Here is a 23,257-nt window from a genome sequence, read left to right as displayed (position 1 = left end):
GCCGCCGTCCCGCCCCTCAGGCAAGGGGGCCAAAAACAGTTCACAGTATTCCAGATGCGTCAGAGTTGTGGGCTTCAAGTAGGATTTAACCCCGCGATTCTTTACTGAGGGAGTTCTGCACGGTTACTCTCCTTCCCGCAGTACCTTCCCGTCTCTGCTCCTTACTCCCTTCCTCTTTCCGCCCCCCCCCTCCATGTCCATGTCTTTTTCCCCCCTTCACCCTCTCTTCCCCATCCTCCCTTCCAACCCCTTAATTTCCCAACCTCTCTTCGGCCAATCTCCCAAGCACCCCTCTGGTCCAACTGCTTTCAGCCGTGTGCAGAAAAAGGACGACTTGTCCCGTCTCACATTTATTTAATGTTGTGCACGATGGACCCTGAGCCTCTCAACTGTGTGTAAAGGGTAGAAAAAAGGAGCAAAGATTCGCATCCAATAAGTTAATGGACTGGATAATATGTTTCAATCATGTTGGTTATGGAACACATCTTGGCCAGGACACCGGGGACAAAGTCCTTCACTAGCCTTCGAATTAGTATCCCTGCTACCTTCGACAATGCAGGATCCTGTCAGTACTGACCCTCCAACAGTGCGGCGCTCCCTCAGTACTGACCCTCCAACAGTGCGGCGCTCCCTCAGTACTGACCCTCCAACAGTGCGGCGCTCCCTCAGTACTGACCCTCCGACAGTGAGGCACTCCCTCAGAACTGACCCTCCAACTGTGCGGCGCTCCCTCAGTACTGACCCTCCCACAGTGCGGCGCTCCCTCAGTACTGACCCTCCCACAGTGCGGCGCTCCCTCAGTACTGACCCTCCCACAGTGCGGAGCTCCCTCAGTACTGACCCTCCCACAGTGCGGCGCTCTCTCAGTACTGACCCTCGGACAGTGCGGCGCTCCATCAGTACTGACCCTCTGACAGTGCTGCGCTCCCTCAGAACTGACCCTCCCACAGTGCGGCACTCCCTCAGTACTGACCCTCCTACAGTGCGGCGCTCCCTCAGTACTGACCCTCTGACAGTGCTGCGCTCCCTCAGAACTGACCCTCCCACAGTGCGGCACTCCCTCAGTACTGACCCTCCCACAGTGCGGCGCTCTCTCAGTACTGACCCTCGGACGGTGCGGCACTCCCTCAGAACTGACCCTCCAACAATGCAGCACTCCCTCAGTACTGACCCTCCCACAGTGCGGAGCTCCCTCAGTACTGACCCTCCCACAGTGCAGCACTCCCTCAGTACTGACCCTCCCACAGTGCGGTGCTCCCTCAGTATTGACCCTCGACAGTGCGGCGCCCCCTCAGTACTGACCCTCCCACAGTGTGGCACTCCCTCAGTACTTACCCTCCGACAGTGCGGAGCTCCCTCAGTACTGACCCTCCCACAGTGCAGCGCTCCCTCAGTACTGACACTCTGACAGTGCGGCACTCCCTCAGTACTGACCCTCTGACAGTGCGGCGCACCCTCAACACTGAACCCTCCAACAGTGCAGCGCTCCCTCAGAACTGAGCCTCCCAACAATGCAGCGCTCCCTCAGTATTGACACTCCCACAATGCAGTACTCCCTCAGTACTGACCCTCTGACAGTGCGGCGCTCCCTCAGTACTGACCCTCTGACAGTGCGGCACTCCCTCAGAACTGACCCTCCAACAATGCAGCTCTCCCTCAGTACTGACCCTCCGACAGTGCGGCACTCCCTCAGAACTGACCCTCCAACAGTGCACCACTCCCTCAGTACTGAACCTCCAACAGTGCGGCACACCCTCAGCACTGACCCTCCGACAGTGCGGCACTCCCTCAGTACTGACCCTCCAACAGTGCGGCGCTCCCTCAGTACTGACCCTCCGACAGTGCGGCGCTCCCTCAGTACTGACCCTCCCACAGTGCGGCACTCCCTCAGTACTGACCCACTGACAGTGCAGCGCTCCCTCAGTACTGACCCTCTGACAGTGCAGCACTCCCTCAGTACTGACCCTCCCACAGTGCGGAGCTCCCTCAGTACTGACCCTCCCACAGTGCAGCACTCCCTCAGTACTGACCCTCTGACAGTGCAGCGCTCCCTCAGTACTGACCCTCTGACAGTGTGGCACTCCCTCAGAACTGACCCTCCAACAATGCAGCACCCCCTCAGTACTGACCCTCCGACATTGCGGCTCTCCCTCAGAACTGACCCTCCAACAGTGCACCACTCCCTCAGTACTGACCCTCCGACATTGCGGCACTCCCTCAGCACTGACCCTCCCACAGTGCGGTGCTCCCTCAGTACTGACCCTCCGACAGTGCGGCGCTCCCTCAGTACTGACCCTCCGACAGTGCGGCACTCCCTCAGTACTGACCCTCCCACAGTGCGGCACTCCCTCAGTACTGACCCTCTGAAAGTGCGGCTCTCCCTCAGTACTGACCCGCTGACAGTGCGGCGCACCCTCAGTACTGACCCTCTGACAGTGCGGCACTCCCTCAGTACTGACCCTCTGACAGTGCGGCGCTCCCTCAGTACTGACCCGCTGACAGTGCGGCAGTCCCTCAGTACTGACCCTCCCACAGTGCAGCACTCCCTCAGTACTGACCCTCTGACAGTGCGGCACTCCCTCAGTACTGACCCTCCCACAGTGCGGCGCTCCCTCAGTACTGACCCTCTGACAGTGCGGTGCTCCCTCAGTACTGACCCTCTGACAGTGCGGCTCCCTCTGTACTGACCCTCTGACAGTGCGGCGCTCCCTCAGTACTGACCCTCTGACAGTGCGGCTCCCTCAGTACTGACCCTCCCACAGTGCGGCACTCCCTCAGTACTGACCCTCTGACAGTGCGGAGCTCCCTCAGTACTGACCCTCTGACAGTGCGGCGCTCCCTCCGTACTGAGCCTCTGACAGTGCGGCACTCCCTCAGTACTGACCCTCCCACAGTGCGGCGCTCCCTCAGTACTGACCCTCTGACAGTGCTGCGCTCCCTCAGAACTGACCCTCCCACAGTGCGGCACTCCCTCAGTACTGACCCTCCCACAGTGCGGCGCTCTCTCAGTACTGACCCTCGGACAGTGCGGCACTCCCTCAGAACTGACCCTCCAACAATGCAGCACTCCCTCAACATTGACCCTCGACAGTGCAGCACTCCCTCAGTACTGACCCTCCCACAGTGCGGAGCTCCCTCAGTACTGACCCTCCCACAGTGCGGTGCTCCCTCAGTATTGACCCTCGACAGTGCGGCGCCCCCTCAGTACTGACCCTCCCACAGTGTGGCACTCCCTCAGTACTTACCCTCCGACAGTGCGGAGCTCCCTCAGTACTGACCCTCCCACAGTGCAGCGCTCCCTCAGTACTGACCCTCTGACAGTGCGGCGCACCCTCAACACTGAACCCTCCAACAGTGCAGCGCTCCCTCAGAACTGAGCCTCCCAACAATGCAGCGCTCCCTCAGTATTGACACTCCCAAAATGCAGTACTCCCTCAGTACTGACCCTCCCACAGTGCGGTACTCCCTCAGTACTGACCCTCTGACAGTGCGGCGCTCCCTCAGTACTGACCCTCTGACAGTGCGGCACTCCCTCAGAACTGACCCTCCAACAATGCAGCTCTCCCTCAGTACTGACCCTCCGACAGTGCGGCACTCCCTCAGAACTGACCCTCCAACAGTGCACCACTCCCTCAGTACTGAACCTCCAACAGTGCGGCACACCCTCAGCACTGACCCTCCGACAGTGCAGCACTCCCTCAGTACTGACCCTCCCACAGTGCGGCTCTCCCTCAGTACTGACTCTCCCACAGTGCAGCACTCCCTCAGTACTGACCCTCTGACAGTGCAGCACTCCCTCAGTACTGACCCTCCCACAGTGCGGCGCTCCCTCTGTACTGACCCTCTGACAGTGCGGTGCTCCCTCAGTACTGACCCTCTGACAGTGCAGCGCTCCCTCAGTACTGACCCTCTGGCAGTGCGGCACTCCCTCAGAACTGACCCTCCATCAATGCAGCACCCCCTCAGTACTGACCCTCCGACATTGCGGCTCTCCCTCAGAACTGACCCTCCAACAGTGCGGCGCTCCCTCAGTACTGACCCTCCGACAGTGCGGCGCTCCCTCAGTACTGACCCTCCCACAGTGCGGCACTCCCTCAGTACTGACCCTCTGACAGTGCGGCGCTCCCTCAGTACTGACCCGCTGACAGTGCGGCGCCCTCAGCACTGACCCTCCCACAGTGCACCACTCCCTCAGTACTGACCCTCTGACAGTGCGGCGCTCCCTCAGTACTGACCCTCTGACAGTGCGGCACTCCCTCAGTACTGACCCGCTGACAGTGAGGCTCTCCCTCAGTACTGACCCTCTGAAAGTGCGGCACTCCCTCAGTACTGACCCTCCCACAGTGCGGCTCTCCCTCAGTACTGACCCTCCCACAGTGCGGCACTCCCTCAGTACTGACCCTCTGACAGTGCGGCACTCCCTCAGCACTGACCCTCCCACAGTGCAGCACTCCCTCAGTACTGACCCTCCCACAGTGCGGCACTCCCTCAGTACTGACCCTCTGACAGTGCGGCACTCCCTCAGCACTGACCCTCCCACAGTGCAGCACTCCCTCAGTACTGACCCTCCCACAGTGCGGCACTCCCTCAGTACTGACCCTCCCACAGTGCGGTGCTCCCTCAGTACTGACCCTCCCACAGTGCGGCTCTCCCTCAGTACTGACTCTCCCACAGTGCGGTGCTCCCTCAGTACTGACCCTCCCACAGTGCGGCACTCCCTCAGTACTGACCCTCTGACAGTGCGGCACTCCCTCAGTACTGATCCTCCCACAGTGCGGCTCTCCCTCAGTACTGACCCTCCCACAGTGCGGCGCTCCCTCAGTACTGACCCTCTGACAGTGCTTTAAACGGCTGAAGAAACAGTGGGGACGGGAAGGGGGCAAGCAGTGTTTTCATAAGACCACAAGACATAGGAGAGAATTAGACCACTCGGCCCATCGAGTCAGCTCTGCAGAATCGGGAGAGAGGGTTTCAGGTCCTCATGTGTTGCCGATATTTTTATTGGAGAGGTTTAATGTATTCTTTCAATCTCACCGTCACTTGTCTTCAAAGTGTCCCGTTAAACTTTCGCTCGTCTTCGCCATCAGGTTAGTAACTGACAAATTGATTTGTGTCGTTCCTGCCTTCTGTGGCTGGGCGGAGGGGGGGGGGGGGTCCTCTACTGCAGGAGGCACACCTGCCCAGGAGAGGGCAGCAGAGCTGCACAGAGCCAGGAACACAGGGCACAGCGTTTGAAGCTCGCTGGGTGATTCATGTTCACCCAACCCTGCGCCTCAGGTCGGGTAGAACCACCTGCAGGTGTTACGGTGCCCGTCGCTCGGAACAGGAGGAAGGGCGAGCTCCTGGACGGTGTGGGAGAGAAGGAGTGGGTGATATCGTGGAATCATAGAACGCGCAGTGCGGAAGGAGGCCGTTCAGCCCATCGAGTCTGCACAGGCTGTCACAAAGAGCACCCGACTCAAGCCCCCGCCCCCCCCGTATCTACCCCGTCCCCGTACCCCACTTATTCTTTTTTTGGACACTAAGGGACAATTTAGCACGGCCAATCCACCTAACCTGCACATCTTTGGACACTAAGGGACAATTTAGCACGGCCAATCCACCTAACCTGCACATCTTTGGACACTAAGGGACAATTTAGCACGGCCAATCAACCTAACCTGCACATCTTTGGACACTAAGGGACAATTTAGCACGGCCAATCAACCTAACCTGCACGTCTTTGGGCACTAAGGGACAATTTAGCACGGCAAATCTACCTAACCCGCACATAACATAGAATTACATTGCAGAAGGAGGCCATTCAGCCCATCGAGTCTGCACCAGCCCTTGGAAAGAGCACCCTACCCAAGGTCAACACCTCCACCCTATCCCCATAACCCAGTAACCCAACCCAACACTAAGGGCAATTTTGGACACTAAGGGACAATTTATCATGGCCAATCCACCTAACCTGCACATCTTTGGACTGCGGGAGGAAAGCGGAGCACCCGGAGGAAACCCACGCAGACACGGTGGGGGGGGGGGGGGGGGGGGGGGGGGGGGGGGGGAGAACGTGCAGACTCCGCGCAGGCAGTGACCCGAGCCGGGAACCGAACCCGGGTCCCCGGCGCTGTGAAGCAACCGTGCTGCCTACTGCGCTACCGAATCTTTGTACAGGAAACGGGGGGGAGGGGGATCTTAAGGCACAGGTGCCCGCTCCGCCGAGCCTCTCGCCCATTTGGTCAGGATGGCCTCCCGTGGGTGACGCCCGTTCCGACCTCAGATTTTACCCGCCACCCCTTCCCCCGACCCACCTCTACCATGCCCCGCTTCCTCACCCATCGCTGCCCTTTGTCTGAAGTGGTTCAGGGTGTGAACGTGATGCACTCATAAGCAAATAAATACGACCTATATTTGAAAATAGAATTCAGAAAACACACCGTACAGGCCACACCTAGTTCCTCTGGGAGCTCTCTCTCTCTCTCTCTCCCTATTGTTGGCACATTCCACAGTCTTAGCAGGTTGGACAAACCGAGCAAGGTTATTCATTATCTAGCCTCACGAGGAAGTAACTGCGATAATTGCACTCTCTGGCTTCTCTCTCTCTCCTCTCTCTGTCTCTCCCTCCCAAGCAGCCGCTTCTAACAAGAGAGAGCATCCGCCTTTGACCCTGCCCCTCGCCCGCTCGCGGAGTGGCCAAAGGGGTAGCCGGGCGCACGCCGGGTCACGAGATGATGGGAGGCAAGAACCCCATGGTGGTGGTGGTGGTGCTGCTGGTCCTCCTGTTCGCCCTGGCCTTCTACCAGTGGACCCTGATGACGGAGAACGCCCTGCTGAAGCAGGAGGGCGTGCTGGTGAGGGACTCGACGGGCAAGCTCAAGCGGGAGAGGGACGCGGCGAAGAGCCAGGTGGCCGAGCTGACCATGGGCCTCGACGACAAGAAGCGCTACATCAGCGACATCGACGGCAAGTTCCTCAAGGCCAACGCAGAGCTGGAGAATAAACACAAGGAGCTCCAGAAATGCACGGAGGAAAAGGTAAGGGGGGGGGGGGGGGGCGAGAGGAGAATGCGTTGAGGTGGCGCCTTTTTCTGCCACCTTCGGACGTCCCCCCCCCCCCCCCCCCCCAGGCCGCAGCTGGCAACGTACCTTTCGACTGTCCTGTCAGAAACGCTCCCTCGGGCAGCAATACGATCATGACCACATACCTGACCACCTTAGAACATAGAACATAGAACAGTACAGCACAGAACAGGCCCTTCGGCCCTCGATGTTGTGCCGAGCAATGATCACCCTACTTTATAGAACAGTACAGCACAGAACAGGCCCTTCAGCCCTCGATGTTGTGCCGAGCAATGATCACCCTACTTAAACCCACGTAACCCGTAACCCAACAATCCCCCCCATTAACCTTACACTACGGGCAATTTTAGCCCGGCCAATCCACCTAACCCGCACATCTTTGGACTGTGGGAGGAAACCGGAGCACCCGGAGGAAACCCACGCACACACGGGGAGGACGTGCAGACTCCATACAGACAGTGACCCAGCCGGGAATCGAACCTGGGACCACTGGAGCTGTGAAGCATTGATGCTAACCACCATGCTACCGTGAGACCCCTTCGAGGGGCAAATACCGACGGGGGTACACCGGGGTGAGGGGGGCGGGGGGGGGGGGGGGGGGGTGGCGCGCAGAGCGTGCCTGTTCCTTCCCCCAACGGACACCATGAGGGGTGGATTTTCCGGTTCGATTGATGGCGACCGATTTCCCCCCCCCCCCTCTTCCCCTACCACCCCCTCCTCAACAACCCCCCCCCCCCCCCCCCCAACCCCCCCACTCAGCTGTGGCAGGGATCCCCAGCTGCAAACGGGCACGGGCCACATAAATCTCCCCCACCCCCCGTAGACATCGGTCTCCTCCATCGGAAAACACTTCGGGGGGGGGGGGGGGGGGGACTTCTCCTCTGATGTCTGCCCCAAGAATGTACCGATTTCCCCCCCCCCCCCCCCCTCTTCCCCACCAGTCCGGAAATTGCCCCCGAGTCTTTGCCCTGGAGGTTCGAACCCGTAAAGGTTTCCAACTCAACGTGCTGCCCGCTGTCATTCCAGCCGGCATTTCCCGTCCAGCTGGGATTTTCCAGATCTGTCCAACTGGGATTTTCCAGACCCTTCCCGTCCGTCCGGCAGCACGGGCAGCACAGTGATTAGCGCAATTGCTTCACAGCTCCGGGGTCCCAGGTTCGATTCCCGGCTGGGTCGCTGTCTGTGCGGAGTCTGCACGTCCTCCCCCTGTGTGCGTGGGTTTCCTCCGGGTGCTCCGGTTTCCTCCCACAGTCCAAAGATGTGCGGGTTAGGGTGGATTGTCCTGAGTGACCAAAATTGCCCTTAGTGTTGGGTGGGGGTTACTGGGTTATGGGGATAGGGTGGAGGTGTTGACCTTGGGTAGGGTGCTCTTTCCAAGAGCCGGTGCAGACCCGATGGGCCGAATGGCCTCCTTCTGCACTGTAAATTCTATGAATCTATCCAGCTGCGGTTTTCCAGATCCGTCCGGCTGGGATTTCCAGACCCATCCGGCTGGGCTTTTCCAGACCTGCCTGGCTGAGAATTCCCAGACCCGTACAACTGGGAATTCCCAGACCCGTCCGGCTGGGATTTCCCAGTCCCGTCCGGCTGGGAATTTCCAGACCCATCCGGCTGGGATTTCCCAGTCCCGTCCGGCTGGGATTTTCCAGCCCCCCCCCTCCCAACTCTCGAATTCCTGCAGCAGATGAGTGGGGGGGGGGGGGGAGACCCGGGGGGGGAGACCCGGACGTAACTCCTCCGTCTTCTCCGGGAGTGGAAGGTCCCGCCGGCTGAGGGGAAACAAATCCCGGGCCGCTCTTGTTTTTTTTTTTTAACTCATCCGCGCCAATCAAACTCAGAGGGAGTTTGAGGGCCTCGCTTTTTTTTGCCTCCGGCTGCTTTGTGAGGCTCGAGGGGGGGCTGGAGCGAGGGAGGGTGGACCTCAAACGTGCGGCCCCTCTCCGCGAGGCTGAGTGCCGAGGGAGCTAACCCGTGACCTTCAGCTCCGAGCCTGTCCGATGAGTCACAATGTCGGCCCACGGCAGGGCAGGCCTCGAGGGGCCGAATGGCCCGGCTCTCCCCCTCCTACGCCGGCTCAGCCCGTGGGTTTTTGTTATGTATTGCGGTCGCCCAGCCCAAACAGGTTTGAAACCGGTTCTGCTGCTCATCTGTCCTCCGCAGCTGCACCTCCTCCCGGGAGTTCACAGCAGAAGCAAAAACACTCCCCACATCGCTCGGCACGGCAGCACAGCGGGTCGCACTATTGCTTCACATGCTCCAGGGGTCCCGGGTTCGATTCCCGGCTTGGGTCACTGCCTGTGGCGGGGTCTGCACGTTCTCCCCCCCCCCCCCCGTGTCTGCGTGGGTTTCCTCCGGGTGCTCCGGTTTCCTCCCACAGTCCAACCATGAGCAGGTTAGGTGGATTGGCCGTGCTAAATTGTCCCTTAGTGTCCAAAGATGTGCAGGTTAGGTGGATTGGCCGTGCTAAATTGTCCCTTAGTGTCCAAAAATGTGCAGGTTAGGTGGATTGGCCGTTCTAAATTGTCCCTTGGTGTCCAAAGATGTGCAGGTTAGGTGGATTGGCCGTGCTAAATTGTCCCTTAGTGTCCAAAGATGTGCAGGTCAGGTGGATTGGCCGCACTAAATTGTCCCTTAGTGTCCAAAGATGTGCAGGTTAGGTGGATTGGCCGCACTAAATTGTCCCTTAGTGTCCAAAGATGTGCAGGTTAGGTGGATTAGCCATGCTAAATTGTCCCTTAGTGTCCAAAGATGTGCAGGTTAGGTGGATTGGCTGTGCTAAATTGTCCCTTAGTGTCCAAAGATGTGCAGGTCAGGTGGATTGGCCGCACTAAATTGTCCCTTAGTGTCCAAAGATGTGCAGGTCAGGTGGATTGGCCGCACTAAATTGTCCCTTAGTGTCCAAAGATGTGCAGGTCAGGTGGATTGGCCGCACTAAATTGTCCCTTAGTGTCCAAAAATGTGCAGGTTAGGTGGATTAGCCATGCTAAATTGTCCCTTAGTGTCCAAAGATGTGCAGGTTAGGTGGATTAGCCATGCTAAATTGTCCCTTAGTGTCCAAAGATGTGCAGGTTAGGTGGATTGGCCGTGCTAAATTGTCCCTTAAAAAAAATACAGCACAGAACAGGCCCTTCGGCTCAGGATGTTTTGCCGAACTTTTGTCCTTGGTTAATCATAGATTATCATAGAATTTTGGAGACTAAGGGACAATTTATCACGGGCAATCCACCCAACCTGCACATCTTTGGACTGTGGGAGGAAACCGGAGCACCCGGAGGAAACCCACGCACACACAGGGAGGATGTGCAGACTCCGCACGGACAGTGACCCAAGCCGGGAATCGAACCTGGGACCCCTGGAGCTGTGAAGCAATTGTGCTATCCACAATGCTGCAAGATGTGCAGATTAGGTGGATTGGCCGTGCTAAATTGCCCCTTCGTGTCCCCAAAAAAGTTAGATGGGGTTTCAGGGTTACGTGGATAGGGTGGAGCTGTGGGGCTTAAGCAGGGTGCTCTTTCCAAGGGCTGGAGCAGACTCGATGGGCCGAATGGCCTCCTTCTGCACTGTAAATTCTATGAAACGGGGGGGAAGGGACATCACAGGGCGAGAGAGAGAGGGAGAAAGTCAGCGATAGAGAAGTGCAGCAAGGCAATGAAAGACGGGTAGAGGACAAGAGAGAGAAAAATGAACGGGGCTGATGGGGGTGGGGAGGGGGTATGGTCACTGTTTAGAAATAAGGGGCTCGCACGTTTCAGACGTGAAATAATTTTCCCTCAAGGGTTGTGTCTGGAACCTTCGACCTCCAGAGGCGTTGGACGTGCCTTTGGATATCTTTATGGAGGAGCTCGAGTGATTGTTGATTAGCCAGGATGGTGAAAGGATAACAGAGACAAATGGACAGAGAGGGAGAGATAGAGTGAGGGAGGCGAGAGAGAGAGAGAGAGGCAGACACAGCGGGAGAAGTGTAGAGCGGGATTTTCCAACCGTTCTAGTCTCGCTGCCCCCCCCCCCTCCCTAGCCTGTGGTGATATGCCTGTGCACTCTGCATACAGTTCGCAGTGTGACCTCCGACCACCTGGTGGCGATAGAGATCCATCGCCTGGCTCGAGACACCCGCCAGTGGGTAGTAAGTCGTACCAGGGAATGGTCGCGCTGAGAGCAGCCTCAGGCGAATTCCCAGAGTTCATTCAGTCGCCGCCTTCTGTATGGCAGTGTGTTGTTTATCTTTCCACACGCTTGCTCATTGATCCCCAGGGACAGGGTAGATCTCAACAGCGAGAGGAGCTGTAAAACCCAGCACCCTGTCCCTCGAGAAAGGCAAATTTGGCCCATCTGTGAATCCAGTTGACGGCGGTGAGCTCAACACTTGCTCGCCTCCCGAGAGTCAATATTTGTTTGCCCAAATCCTAGAAGGCAGTCGGTTGGCCTGCTCGCAGTCAGGCCCCCGCTTGGCGGGCTTGCTGAGGGCTCCACCCCCCCCGCCACCGCCGCACTTTCTGCTTTAATTGAGGTAAACGCGGGTCTCGCTTCGTTAAACCCTGTCAGCATTAGCTTCTCCTGGGCTGCACGGCCGTGAACATAGAACAGTGGCAGCAGGGTAGCATGGTGGTTAGCATCAATGCTTCACAGCTCCAGGGTCCCAGGTTCGATTCCCGGCTGGGTCACTGTCTGTGTGGAGTCTGCACGTCCTCCCCCTGTGTGCGTGGGTTTCCTCCGGGTGCTCCGGTTTCCTCCCACAGTCCAAAGATGTGCGGGTTAGGTGGATTGGCCGTGCTAAATTGCCCATAGTGTCCTAATAAAAGTAAGGTTAAGGGGGGGGTTGTTGGGTTACGGGTATAGGGTGGATACGTGGGTTTGAGTAGGGTGATCATGGCTCGGCACAACATTGAGGGCCGAAGGGCCTGTTCTGTGCTGTACTGTTCTATGTTCTATGTTCTAGTGGGGGGGCACAGATAGGGTGGAGAGGGAGGGAACCTTCCCCCTTTGGCGGAGGCGGCCAATAGCCAGGAGGCACAGATTTAAGGTCAGGGGGCGGGAGGGGATTTGAGGAGAAACCTTTTCGCCCAGAGGGGGGTGCTGGACGAATGGGGAACCCGCTGCCTGAAAGGGGGGGGCCGGGGCGGGGGGGGAACCCTCGCAACGTTTCAGAAGCACTTCGACGAGCCTTTGAAAGGCCGTCACCGCACAGGGCTACGGACCAAGTGATTGGAATCGATGGCCGGCACGCTCGCGATGGGCCGAAGGGTATCCAGTGCTGTAAAACTCAACGACGTGTGTCTCCAGGCCGGCTAACTGTAAAACGCCCTCTGACGCAGCCTAGCAGGCCAATCGGTGCTGCCCAGCACCGTGCTCGTCCTGCGGTGGGCCCAGTTTCTCAATTATGGATGGGCGGTGTTGGCCCAGGCCCAAATTAATTGCCCATCCCTAATTGAGAAACTGGGCCCACCGCGGGACACGCACGGTGCTGGCGGAGCTCGAAGGGCTAAATGGCCTCCTCCTGCTTCGATTTGCTGTGTTCCTGCGGCACATGAATGAATGGATAGAGAGGGGGAGGGAAATTTGAGCATGCCGCCAAGCTCTGGTACTCCCTCCCCCAACCATTCGACCTCTCACCCTCACCCTTGGAGTGACCTCCTCTCAATTATTGCGCACAATGCCCGACCCATAGTCCGCCTTCCTCAAGGCCACGGAGCTTAGTCTCTGGGAGTGTGCCTCAGGGACATAGCAAATAGAAGCAGGAGGAGGCCATTCAGCCCTTCGAGCCTGCTCCGCCGTTCATTCTGACCACGGCTGACCCTCGAGGTCAAAGGTCTGACCCCGCCTTCCCTTCCCAAATCGCTTGATCTGTTTAACACCAAGGAGCCGTACCCGATTACCTTCTTGAAAACACACAAACGTTTTGGCCTCCGTGGGCGCGGATTCCACAGATTCACCACTCCCTGGGTGAAGAGATGAAATGAAAATCGCTTATGGTCACGAGTAGGCTTCAAATGGAGTGACTGTGAAAGCCCCGAGTCGCCACATTCCGGCGCCTGTCCGGGGAGGCTGGTACGGGAATCGAACCGAGCTGCTGGCCTGCTCGGTCTGCTTTAAAAGCCAGCGATTTAGCCCAGTGAGCTAAACCAGCCCCTCGTCTCCTCACCTCAGTCCTAAAAGGTCATAACGATAATCTTCAGTGTCACAAGTCGGCCTCCATTAACACCGCAATGAGGTTACGGTGACAAGCCTCCCAGTCGCCACATTCCGGCGCCTGTTCGGGTGCACGGAGGGAGAATTCAGAAAGTCCGATTCGCCCAACAAGCACGTCTTTCGGGACTTGTGGGAGGGAGCCGGAGCACCCGGAGGAAACCCGCACACAAGACACGGGGAGAGCGTGCAGACTCCGCACAGACCGAGACCCAAGTCGGGATTCGAACCCGGGTCCCTGGCGCTGTGAAGCAGCAGTGCTAACCACTGCGCCACCGCGCCGAGCGATGTTTACCCCTCGTCCTCAAACTATAACCCCCCCCCTCATTCTGGACTGCCCCACCTGCGGGGCCATTCCGACGACGGCGGACTCGAGGCCGCACGTGAATCCGGCGTAGGAGGCCTCACTGTTACGGGAGCGAGGGGGGGGGGGGGGGGGGGATCTGGACTTGTGGTGGGGAGAGGGATATGATAACCCTTATGAGGACCACAAGGGATCACTCATCGATTTCCCCGTGGGGCCGAGGGAGGACGGGTTGCCATGGTATCAAAGGGAGGCCCGTCCAGCTGGGATTCATTATCGGGCCCGTTAAATGCCGCCCCAGGCCCATTCTTGCGAGGAAAGATTGAGGAGATCTTGCCTCGAGTTTCGAATAAGGAGGGTTTGACCTCATTGAGTCTCTCAGGGAGGGGCAGGGCGGATGCAGATGTTTCCACATGGCTGGTGACCAGAGGACAAGGGCCAAGGGGGGGGTCGGCCATTTTGGACGGAGACGAGAGGAGGCATTCCTACCCTCGGAGGGCGATGACTCTTTGGGATTCTCCGCCCCAGAGGAGGGTGGCGGCAGCTCGGTCAATGAGCGCGTCCGAAATGGAAATCGAGGGACTTCCGGAGACTAAAGACATCGAGGCATATGGCGAAAGTGGCGCCGAGTTAGATAGGCCACGACCTTGTTGAGTGGCGGCCTACCCTCTTTCAATGTGACTCCTTTCTGACGCTCCCTAAAACCTGCCTCTCTGCCCAGGCATTTGGTCAGCTCCCTTAATATACAGACTTTCCCGGCAAATTCTGTTTAATAATCATTGCCGTGGGGTCTGCTCGGCGGTTTTTTTAAATCTCAAAGGCTCTACATAAATGCATAGTTATTTAAGGTGCTGTTAAAATGCAAGTCCTTGTTGAAGAAGTTTTTTATTCTCTTGCCCTCCCATTTACAGAATAAAATGGGCGAAGATGTCGAGAAACAGAAAAATGATTTGAACACCAAAGAAGGTATGGAACTAGCTGGTTTCAAGTGTTGTATGATGAGTATAGGAATTTTTAATGTAATTTGTATTAAATATATCTGTTGCAATAATGTTATTAACAGCCTGGGTTAGGGTGTATACGTATATATAGTTAGTTGGTTTTTTATATCCTGGCTTAACGTGCATGCAGAGTCTGCGTCTGTAAATGGTGCAATTAAGATGTCGTAAAAGTGGGATTGGGCGGATTGGCCGCGCTAAAATTGCCCCTCAGTGTCCAAAGTGTGCAGGTTAGGTGGATCAACCGTGCTAAATTGTCCCTTAGTGTCCAAAGATGTACAGGTTGGGTGGATTGGCCGTGCTAAATTGTCCCTTAGTGCCCAAAGATGTGCAGGTTGGGTGGATTGGCCGTGCTAAATTGTCCCTTAGTGCCCAAAGATGTGCAGGTTGGGTGGATTGGCCGTGCTAAATTGTCCCTTAGTGTCCAAAGATGTGCAGGTTAGGTGGATTGGCCGTGCTAAATTGTCCCTTAGTGCCCAAAGATGTACAGGTTAGGTGGATTGGCCATGCTAAATTGTCCCTCAGTGTCCAAAGATGTGCAGGTTAGGTGGATTGGCCGTGCTAAATTGTCCCTTTGTGTCCGAAGATGTACAGGTTAGGTGGATTGGATATGCAGGTCAGTGGCAGGGCGGAGCAGTGGGTTAGCGCTGCTGCCTCACGGCGCCAAGGACCCGGGTTCGATCCCGGCTCTGGGTCACTGTGCGTGTGGTGTTTGCACATTCTCCCCGTATCTGAGTGGGTCTCACCCCCCCCCACAACCCAAAGATGTGCAGGGTAGGTGGATCGGCCACGCTAAATTGCCCCTTCAATTGGGTATTCTAAATTTATTTATTTTTAAAAGGTGGTGTTTAGGGGGATAGGGTGGGGGTGATGGGCCTCGTTGTTGTGCTAAATTGCACCTTAGTGACCAAAAAGGTTGGGAGGGGTTGTTGTGTTGTGGGGTGGAAGTGAGGGCTTGGGTGGGTCGGTGCAGACTCGATGGGCCGAGTGGCCTCCTTCTTCACTGCACGAGTTCTCCGTTTGTGGATTGCCACTTCAGTAACTCACACCTCGAGGTCACAGGAGGAACTGGCACTGCCCATTTGTCCCCCCCCCCCCCCCCCCCCCCTCCATCTAGCCCACCAGAGGAAATAATTTTCTCCCTTTACAGCCCAATTAACCTTCCTCAGCGGCTCAATTAGATCAACCCGTAATCTTCGGTACCAAGCAAGCGCAAACAATCTGCGTCGCCTGGCCTGCTGAAAAAAAACCTTGGGCGAAATTCTCCGACCCCCCCCCCCCCCCCCCCCCCCAGCAGGGTCGGAGAATCGCCCGGGGCCTCCGAAAATCCGGCCCCCCCCCGCCGTGGCAGAGATTCTCCGCCACCCGGGAAGTGACGGGGGCGGGAATCTCGCCACTCCGATCGGCGAGGCCCCTGCGGCGATTCTCCGGCCCACGATGGGCCGAAGTCCCGCCGCTGGGAGGCCTCTCCCGCCGCCGAGGTTTGAACCACCTCTGGTAACGGCGGGATCGGCGGCGCGAGCGGGGTTCTGGGGGGGGGGGGGGGGGCGATCGGACCCCGGGGGGGGGGGTGCCTCCACGGTGGCCGGCCCCCGAAGGTGGGGAGAATTCCCCTCCTTTGGGGGGAGGCCCGACCCCTGAGTGGTGGGCCCCACTCCCCTACGCCCGGGACCCCCCCCGTCACGCCGGGTAGGGGAGAATGCCGCCCCCTTTTTAAAAAAACTGCGGGAAGAGTTCTGAAGCTGCTTCTCGTACCTGGTAACATTATACTGCTTGAGAATGTTGAGGTAGATTAGGCAGGGAAAACATTACTGAACCTGTGCCCGAGGTTGGTGTGGGGGGGGGGGGGGGGGGGGGGGGGGGAGCGGGTGAGGTACTGCGCGTGCCTCTCCCCTGAAGTAGTTACTCAAAGCCTGTTGGACGACTATACATAGCCGTGCCAGTGGGAAGCATTAATTGCTTCGCAAACATACTCCTCCTGACTAAAAAGGCCCAGGTTTAATCACTGTCACCCCGCCCAATTAAGGTGGGGATGAAGATGTTTCCTCTCAAAAGGGCGGCCGCGTTTCTGGAACGTTCCGCCTCAAAAGGTGTGGGGTGGGGGGGGGGGAATAATCTCTGCATGTTTTTCAGCCAGAGCTGGGTTAACGAGGGGGGGGAGGAGGAGGGGTGAAAGGTGAAAGGGGCAGCACGGCAGCATTGTGGATAGCACAAATGCTGGGACAGGGTCCCAGGTTCGATTCCCGGCTTGGGTCACTGTCTGTGCGGAGTCTGCACATCCTCCCCGTGTGTGTGCGTGGGTTTCCTCCGGGTGCTCCGGTTTCCTCCCACAGTCCCAAAGATGTGCGGGTTAGGGTGGATTGGCCGTGCTAAATTGCCCTTAGTGTCCAAAATTGCCGTCAGTGTTGGGTGGGGTTACTGGGTTATGGGGCTAGGGTGGAGGTTGACCTTGGGTAGGGTGCTCTTTCCAAGAGCCGGTGCAGACTCGATGGGCCGAATGGCCTCCTTCTGCACTGTAAATTGTGTGTGTTACGGTGGGGGTCGCCAGGGATGTAGGGCTGAGGTCGCAATCAGAGCAGCCCACAATCTCGTTGAATGGGGTGGAACCGGGAACGCACGGTGCAGAAGGAGGCCACTCGGCCCATCGAGTCTGCACCGACCCACCCAAGCCCTCACTTCCACCCAACAACCCCTCCCAACCTTTTTTGGTCACGAAGGGCAATTTAGCCCGGCCAATCCACCTAACATGCACATCTTTGGACTGTGGGAGGAGACCGGAGCACCCAGAGGAAACCCACGCAGACACGGGGAGGACGTGCAGACTCCGCACAGACAGTGACCCAAGCCGGGAATCGAACCTGGGACCCTGGCGCTGTGAAGCCACAGTGCGATCCACTTGTGCAGGTGTGCTGCCCGTTCAGGGTAGCGGGGCTCCTAATCCATGTCTGGACCGTGAGACTGTGTGGGGTTTGGAGTGACACGGGGTAAGGATGGAAGATTTCACTCCCTTAAGGGGATATTAGTGGACCCAATGGGGTTTTTTCTTTTACGGTAATCTATGATGGCTGTGCGGGAGGAATGGTTCGGCCCAGGCATGAATGCATGAAGAAAAAGGGCTTTGGTATTACAAACTTTATTAGAACATAGAACAGTACAGCACAGAACAGGCCCTTCGGCCCTCAATGTTGTGCCGAGCATTGTCCGAAACCAAGATCAAGCTATCCCACTCCCTGTCATTCTGGTGGGCTCCATGTGCCTATCCAATAACCGCTTGAAAGTTCCTAAAGTGTCCGACTCCCACTATCACAGCAGGCAGTCCATTCCACACCCTAACCACTCTCTGAGTAAAGAACCTACCTCGGACATCCCTCCTATATCTCCCACCCCGAACCTTATAGTTATGCCCCCTTGTAACAGCTACATCCACCCGAGGAAATGGTCTCTGAACGTCCACTCTATCTATCCCCCTCATCATCTTATAAACCTCTATTAAGTCGCCTTTCATCCTCCTCCGCTCCAAAGAGAAAAGCCCTAGCTCCCTCAACCTTTCCTCATAAGACCGATCCTGCAAACCAGGCAGCATCCTGATAAATCTCCTTTGCACCCTTTCCAATGCTTCCACATCCTTCCTATAGTGAGGTGACCAGAACTGCACACAATACTCCAAATGTGGTCTCACTAGGATCATGTACAGTTGCAGCATAACCCCGCGGCTCTTAAACTCAAGCCCCCTGTTAATAAACGCTAACACACGATAGGCCTTCTTCACGGCTCTATCCACTTGAGTGGCAACCTTCAGAGATCTGTGGACATGAACCCCAAGATCGCTCTGCTCCTCCACATTCCTCAGAACCCTGCCGTTGACCCTGTAATCCGCATTCAAATTTTTTCTACCAAAAATGAATCACCTCACGCTTATCAGGGTTAAACTCCATCTGCCATTTTTCGGCCCAGCTCTGCATCCTATCAATGTCTCTTTGCAGCCGACAACAGCCCTCCACCTCATCCACTACTCCACCAATCTTGGTGTCATCAGCAAATTTACTGACCCCCCCTTCAGCCCCCTCCTCCAAGTCATTGATAAAAATCACAAATAGCAGAGGACCCAGCACTGATCCCTGTGGTACACCGCTGGTAACTGGTCTCCAGTCTGAAAATTTTCCATCCACCACCATCTGTCTTCTATTGTGACTACAATAATAAACTTTGAACTTCACACCTGAAAACGACACTTACAACAACCCTTAAACACTACTACTCAAAGTCCCCCTATACAACAGGAATAGAACCGTACAGCTCCCAATCCCTCTTACTGTGTGCGAGTGGTGGGCTCGGCGTCAGGCAGATCAGATTGCAACTCCTCTCTCCAAAGCTTTCCTCCTCTGCATTCCTCCACTCTGCCCAGCAATGGCTTCTTCTCCCCAAGCAGGAAACAATTTGGCTGGGATTCTCCGTAGCCCGACGCCGAAATCGGGGCAGGCGCCGGAGGGGCGATGCTCTGCCCCCCCCCCCCCCCCCCCCTCCAAGTCGGTGACATCGGGACTTGCGCCGTGCGCAGCCGCAACCCCGTTGGTACGTCATGATGCGGCCCGCCCACAATCCTCCACTTCCGATAGGCCGAGTTCCTGACGGCGCGGGCCACGTGTGTTGCCGGTGGTCGGGGGCCAGGCGTGTTGGCGTGTGGACAGTGTCCATCAAACATAGAACATAGGGGCAGCACGGTGGCCTAGTGGTTAGCACAACCGCCTCACGGCGCTGAGGTCCCAGGTTCGATCCCGGCTCTGGGTCACTGTCCGTGTGGAGTTTGCACGTTCTCCCCGTGTCTGCGTGGGTTTCGCCCCCACAACCCAAAAATGTGCAGAGTAGATGGATTGGCCTCGCTAAATTGCCCCTTAATTGGAAAAAATAATTGGCTAATCTAAATTTATAAAAAAAAACATAGAACAGTACCGCACAGTACAGGCCCTTCAGCCCACGATGTTGTGCCGACCATTTATCCTAATCTAAGATCAACCTAACCTACACCCCTTCAATTTACTGCTGTCCGTGTGCCTGTCCAAGAGTCGCTTAAATGTCCCTAATGACTCTGACTCCACCACCTCTGCTGGCCGTGCATTCCACACCCACCACTCTCTGTGTAAAGACCTCTGACATCTCCCCTATACCTTCCTCCAATCACCTTAAAATTATGTCCCCCCCCCCCCGCCGTGACAGACATTTGCACCCTGGGGAAGAGTCTCTGGCTATCCACTCTATCCAGGCCTCTCATCCCCTTGTACACCTCTATCAAGTCACCTCTCTGCCTTCTTCGCTCCAGTGAGAAGTTGAGATTAATGTGCAGGTTCAGTCGGCAGTGAGGAAGGCAAATGCAATGTTAGCATTCATGTCGAGAGGGCTAGAATACAAGAGCAGGGATGGACTTCTGAGGCTGTACAAGGCTCTGGTCAGACCCCATTTGGAGTATTGGGAGCAGTTTTGGGCCCCCGTATCTAAGGAAGGATGTGCTGGGGCCTTGGAAATTAGGTTGAGCCTCAACCTTTCTTCATAAGACATGCCCTCCAGTCCAGGCAGCATCCTGGTAAATCTCCTTTGTATCCTCTCCAAAGCCTCCACATCCTTCCTATAATGAGGCGACCAGAACTGGACACAATATTCCAAGTGTGGTCTAACTAGAGTTTTATAAAGCTGCAGCAAAACCTCGCGGCTCTTGAACTCAATCCCCCCTGTTAATGAAAGCCAACACACCATCCGCCTTCTCAACAACCCTATCAACCTGGGTGGCATCTTTGACGGATCTATGTACGTGGGCCCCAAGATCCCTCTGTTCCTCCACACTTCCAAGAATCCTGCCTTTAACCCTGTACTCAGCATTCAAATTCGGCCTTCCAAAATGAATCACTTCACAGTTATTAAGGTCGAACTCCATCTGCCACTTCTCAGCCCAGCTCTGCTTCCTGTCAATGTCCTGCTGTCACCTGCAACAACACTATCTGACATAGTTACTCAAAGCCAGTTTGACAACTATACATAGCCGTGCGAGTGGGAAGAATTAATTGCTTCGCAAACATACTCCTCGTGAGTAAAAAGGCCCAGGTTTAATCACTGTCACCCCGCCCGATTAAGGTGGGGATGAAGGTGTTTCTCTCCACCTAACTCCACCAACCTTGGTGTCGTCGGCAAACTTGCTAACCCACCCTTCCACTTCCTCATCCAAGTCATTTATAAAAACCACAAAGAGCAGAGGTCCCAGAACTGCCACACTCGGCCGATGTCCGTGCCGCTGGCCAGGGAAGGGGGGAGTGGGGGGGGGGGGGGTTTGGCCAGGAGGTGGGCTGTGGGGTCGGGGGTCAGCGGCCCAGCAGGGCTGGCGACATGTGTTCCGGTGCGACCGGTGGGCGGGGGGGGGGGGAGGTGTAGGCATGCGAGGCTGCGCATGCGCAGCGCGGGACCCGGAGATTCTCCAACCTTCTTCCCCACGTTCTGCGGGTCAGTCATGCGGCACCGGTGTTACCCCCTCACTCGGTCAGAGTTTCGCGCCGATTTCCCTGTGGTCAAACACCACTTATCCGCCGCTGTTGTCCGCACTTAGCCCCAGGAACGGAGAATTGTGCAGCCCACGATCTCTGTGGGCTGCAAAGCCACATTAACCCCCCCAGGGACTTTCCCCAGTCAAACCACAGTCCATTAGCCCAGACTGAAAAACACATTCCTTTGTCAATTTCACCTCCTGGCTGCTAAAAGCACCCAGGCCCAAGAATAAAACGTGACCCCTTCAGTCAAACACACTCTAACCCCAGGCTTTTAACCCTTAAACCGCCCAATACTTAGAATGCAATATTCCTAAAAATTCCCCCAGTCCCCACACAGGCTCAAATTCCTCACACTTGTGAACCTCCTTTTTAATAATCTTTATAAGGGCAGCACGGCGGCGCAGTGGTTAGCACTGCTGCCTCACGGTGCCGAGGTCCCGGGTTCGATTCCCCGCTGGGTCACTGTCCGTGCGGAGGTTGTACATTCTCCCCGTGTCTGCGTGGGTTTTCCTCCGGGCGCTCCGGTTTCCTCCCGCAAGTCTCGAAAGACGCGCTTGTTGGGTGAATCGGACATTCTGAATTCTCCCTCTGTGCACCCGAACAGGCGGCGGAGTGTGGCGGCTAGGGGCTTTTCACAGGAACTTCACTGCGGTGTTAATGTCAGGCGATTCCCAAGCCAGGAATTGAACTTGGGGACCCTGGCGCTGTGAAGCCACAGTGCTAACTAATCTGCTAATTTCCAAGGCCCCAGCACATCCTTCCTTAGATACGGGGCCCAAAACTGCTCACAATGCTCCAAATGGGGTCTGACCAGAGCCTCAGAAGTACATCCCTGCTCTTGTATTCGAGCCCTCTTGACATGAATGCTAAGATTGCATTTGCCTTCCTAACTGCCGACTGAACCTGCACGTTAACCTTAAGAGAATCGCGAACAAGGACTCCCAATCCCTTTGTGCTTCTGATTTCCTCAGCATTTCCCCATTTAGAAAATAGTCTATGCCTAAGTTCCTCCTTCCAAATGGCATAACCTCACACTTTTCCACATTGTATTCCATTTGCCATTTCATTGCCCGCTCTCCTAGCTTGTCCAAGTCCTTCTGCAGCCCCCTGGCTTCCTCAATACTACCTGCCCCTCAACAGGGGCGGTATTCTCCGACCCCCCCCCCCCCCCCCCCCCCCCCGACCCCCCGGCAGGGTCGGAGAATCGCCCGGGGCTGGCGTCAATCCCGCCCCCCGCTGTGGCCCGAATTCTCCGCCACCCGGGATTCGACGGGGTCGGCGGACCCCCCCCCCGCGGCGATTCTCCGGCCGCGATGGGCCGGAGTCCCGCCGCTGTCGGGCCTTTCCCGCCGGCGGGAATCAAAGCACCTCTGGTGCCGGCGGGATTGGCGGCGCGGGCCGGGGTCCTGGGGGGGGGGGGGGGGGGCTCGGGGCGATCTGGCCCCGAGGGGGGGGGGGGGTGCCCCCACGGTGGCCTGGCCCGCGATCGGGGCCCACCGATCGGCGGGCGGGCCTGTGCCGTTGGGGGGGGGGGGGGGGGGCACTCTTTTTCTTCTGCCTCCGCCACGGCCTTCACCATGGCGGGGGGCGGAAGAGACCCCCTCCCCTGCCCATGCGCCGGGATGACGTCAGCAGCCGCTGGCGCTCCGGCGCATGCGCGGGCTTACGCAGGCCGGCGAAGGCCTTTCGGCCCCGGCCGGCGGGGCGCCAACCACTCCGGAACGCTGGGACCCCCCAGCCCCGCCGGGTGGGGGAGAATCCCGCCCCAGATCTTTGTTTCATCTGCAAACTCAGCAACGGTGCCTTCAGTTCCTTCTTCCAGATCATTAACGTATATTGTGAAAAGTTGTGGTCCCAGCACAGACCCCTGAGGCACACCACTAGTCACCGGCTGCCATCCTGAAAAAGACCCCTTTATCCCCCCCTCTCTGCCTTCTGCCAGTCAGCCAATCCTCTCTCCATGCCAGGATCTTACCCTGAACACCATGGGCTCTTAACTTATTTCATAGAATTTACAGTGCAAAAGGAGGTCATTCAGCCCATCGAGTCTGCACCGGCTCTTGGAAAGAGCCACCTACCCAAGGTTAACACCTCCACCCTATCCCCATAACCCAGTAACCCCACCCAACACTAAGGTCAACTTTGGACACTAAGGGCAATTTAGCACGGCCAATCCAC

The 23,257-nt window shown here is 57.0% G+C and overlaps 1 protein-coding gene across 3 annotated transcripts in view; it reads left to right on the top strand.

The window, feature by feature from the left end:
• LOC119958663 (uncharacterized protein PFB0765w-like) overlaps positions 1–23,257 on the top strand; it is a 36,754-nt gene that overhangs the window by 4,286 nt on the left and 9,211 nt on the right. For 2 of the 3 annotated variants that reach the window (XM_038787229.1, XM_038787226.1), the window contains exons 1-2: positions 6,454–7,019; positions 14,463–14,517. In XM_038787229.1, coding sequence (XP_038643157.1) covers positions 6,714–7,019; positions 14,463–14,517 — 361 coding nt within the window. In that variant the 5' untranslated portion in view covers positions 6,454–6,713. Of the gene's footprint in view, positions 1–6,453; positions 7,020–14,462; positions 14,518–23,257 lie in introns of those variants that run through there. The other variant, XM_038787230.1, reaches the window with a different exon arrangement.

This window comes from Scyliorhinus canicula, chromosome 30 (assembly GCF_902713615.1).
Source record: "Scyliorhinus canicula chromosome 30, sScyCan1.1, whole genome shotgun sequence".
Classification (NCBI taxonomy): Eukaryota; Metazoa; Chordata; class Chondrichthyes; order Carcharhiniformes; family Scyliorhinidae; genus Scyliorhinus; species Scyliorhinus canicula.
The sequence above is the reverse complement of the archived record's forward strand: the minus strand, read 5'-3'. Positions and strand labels throughout refer to the sequence as shown.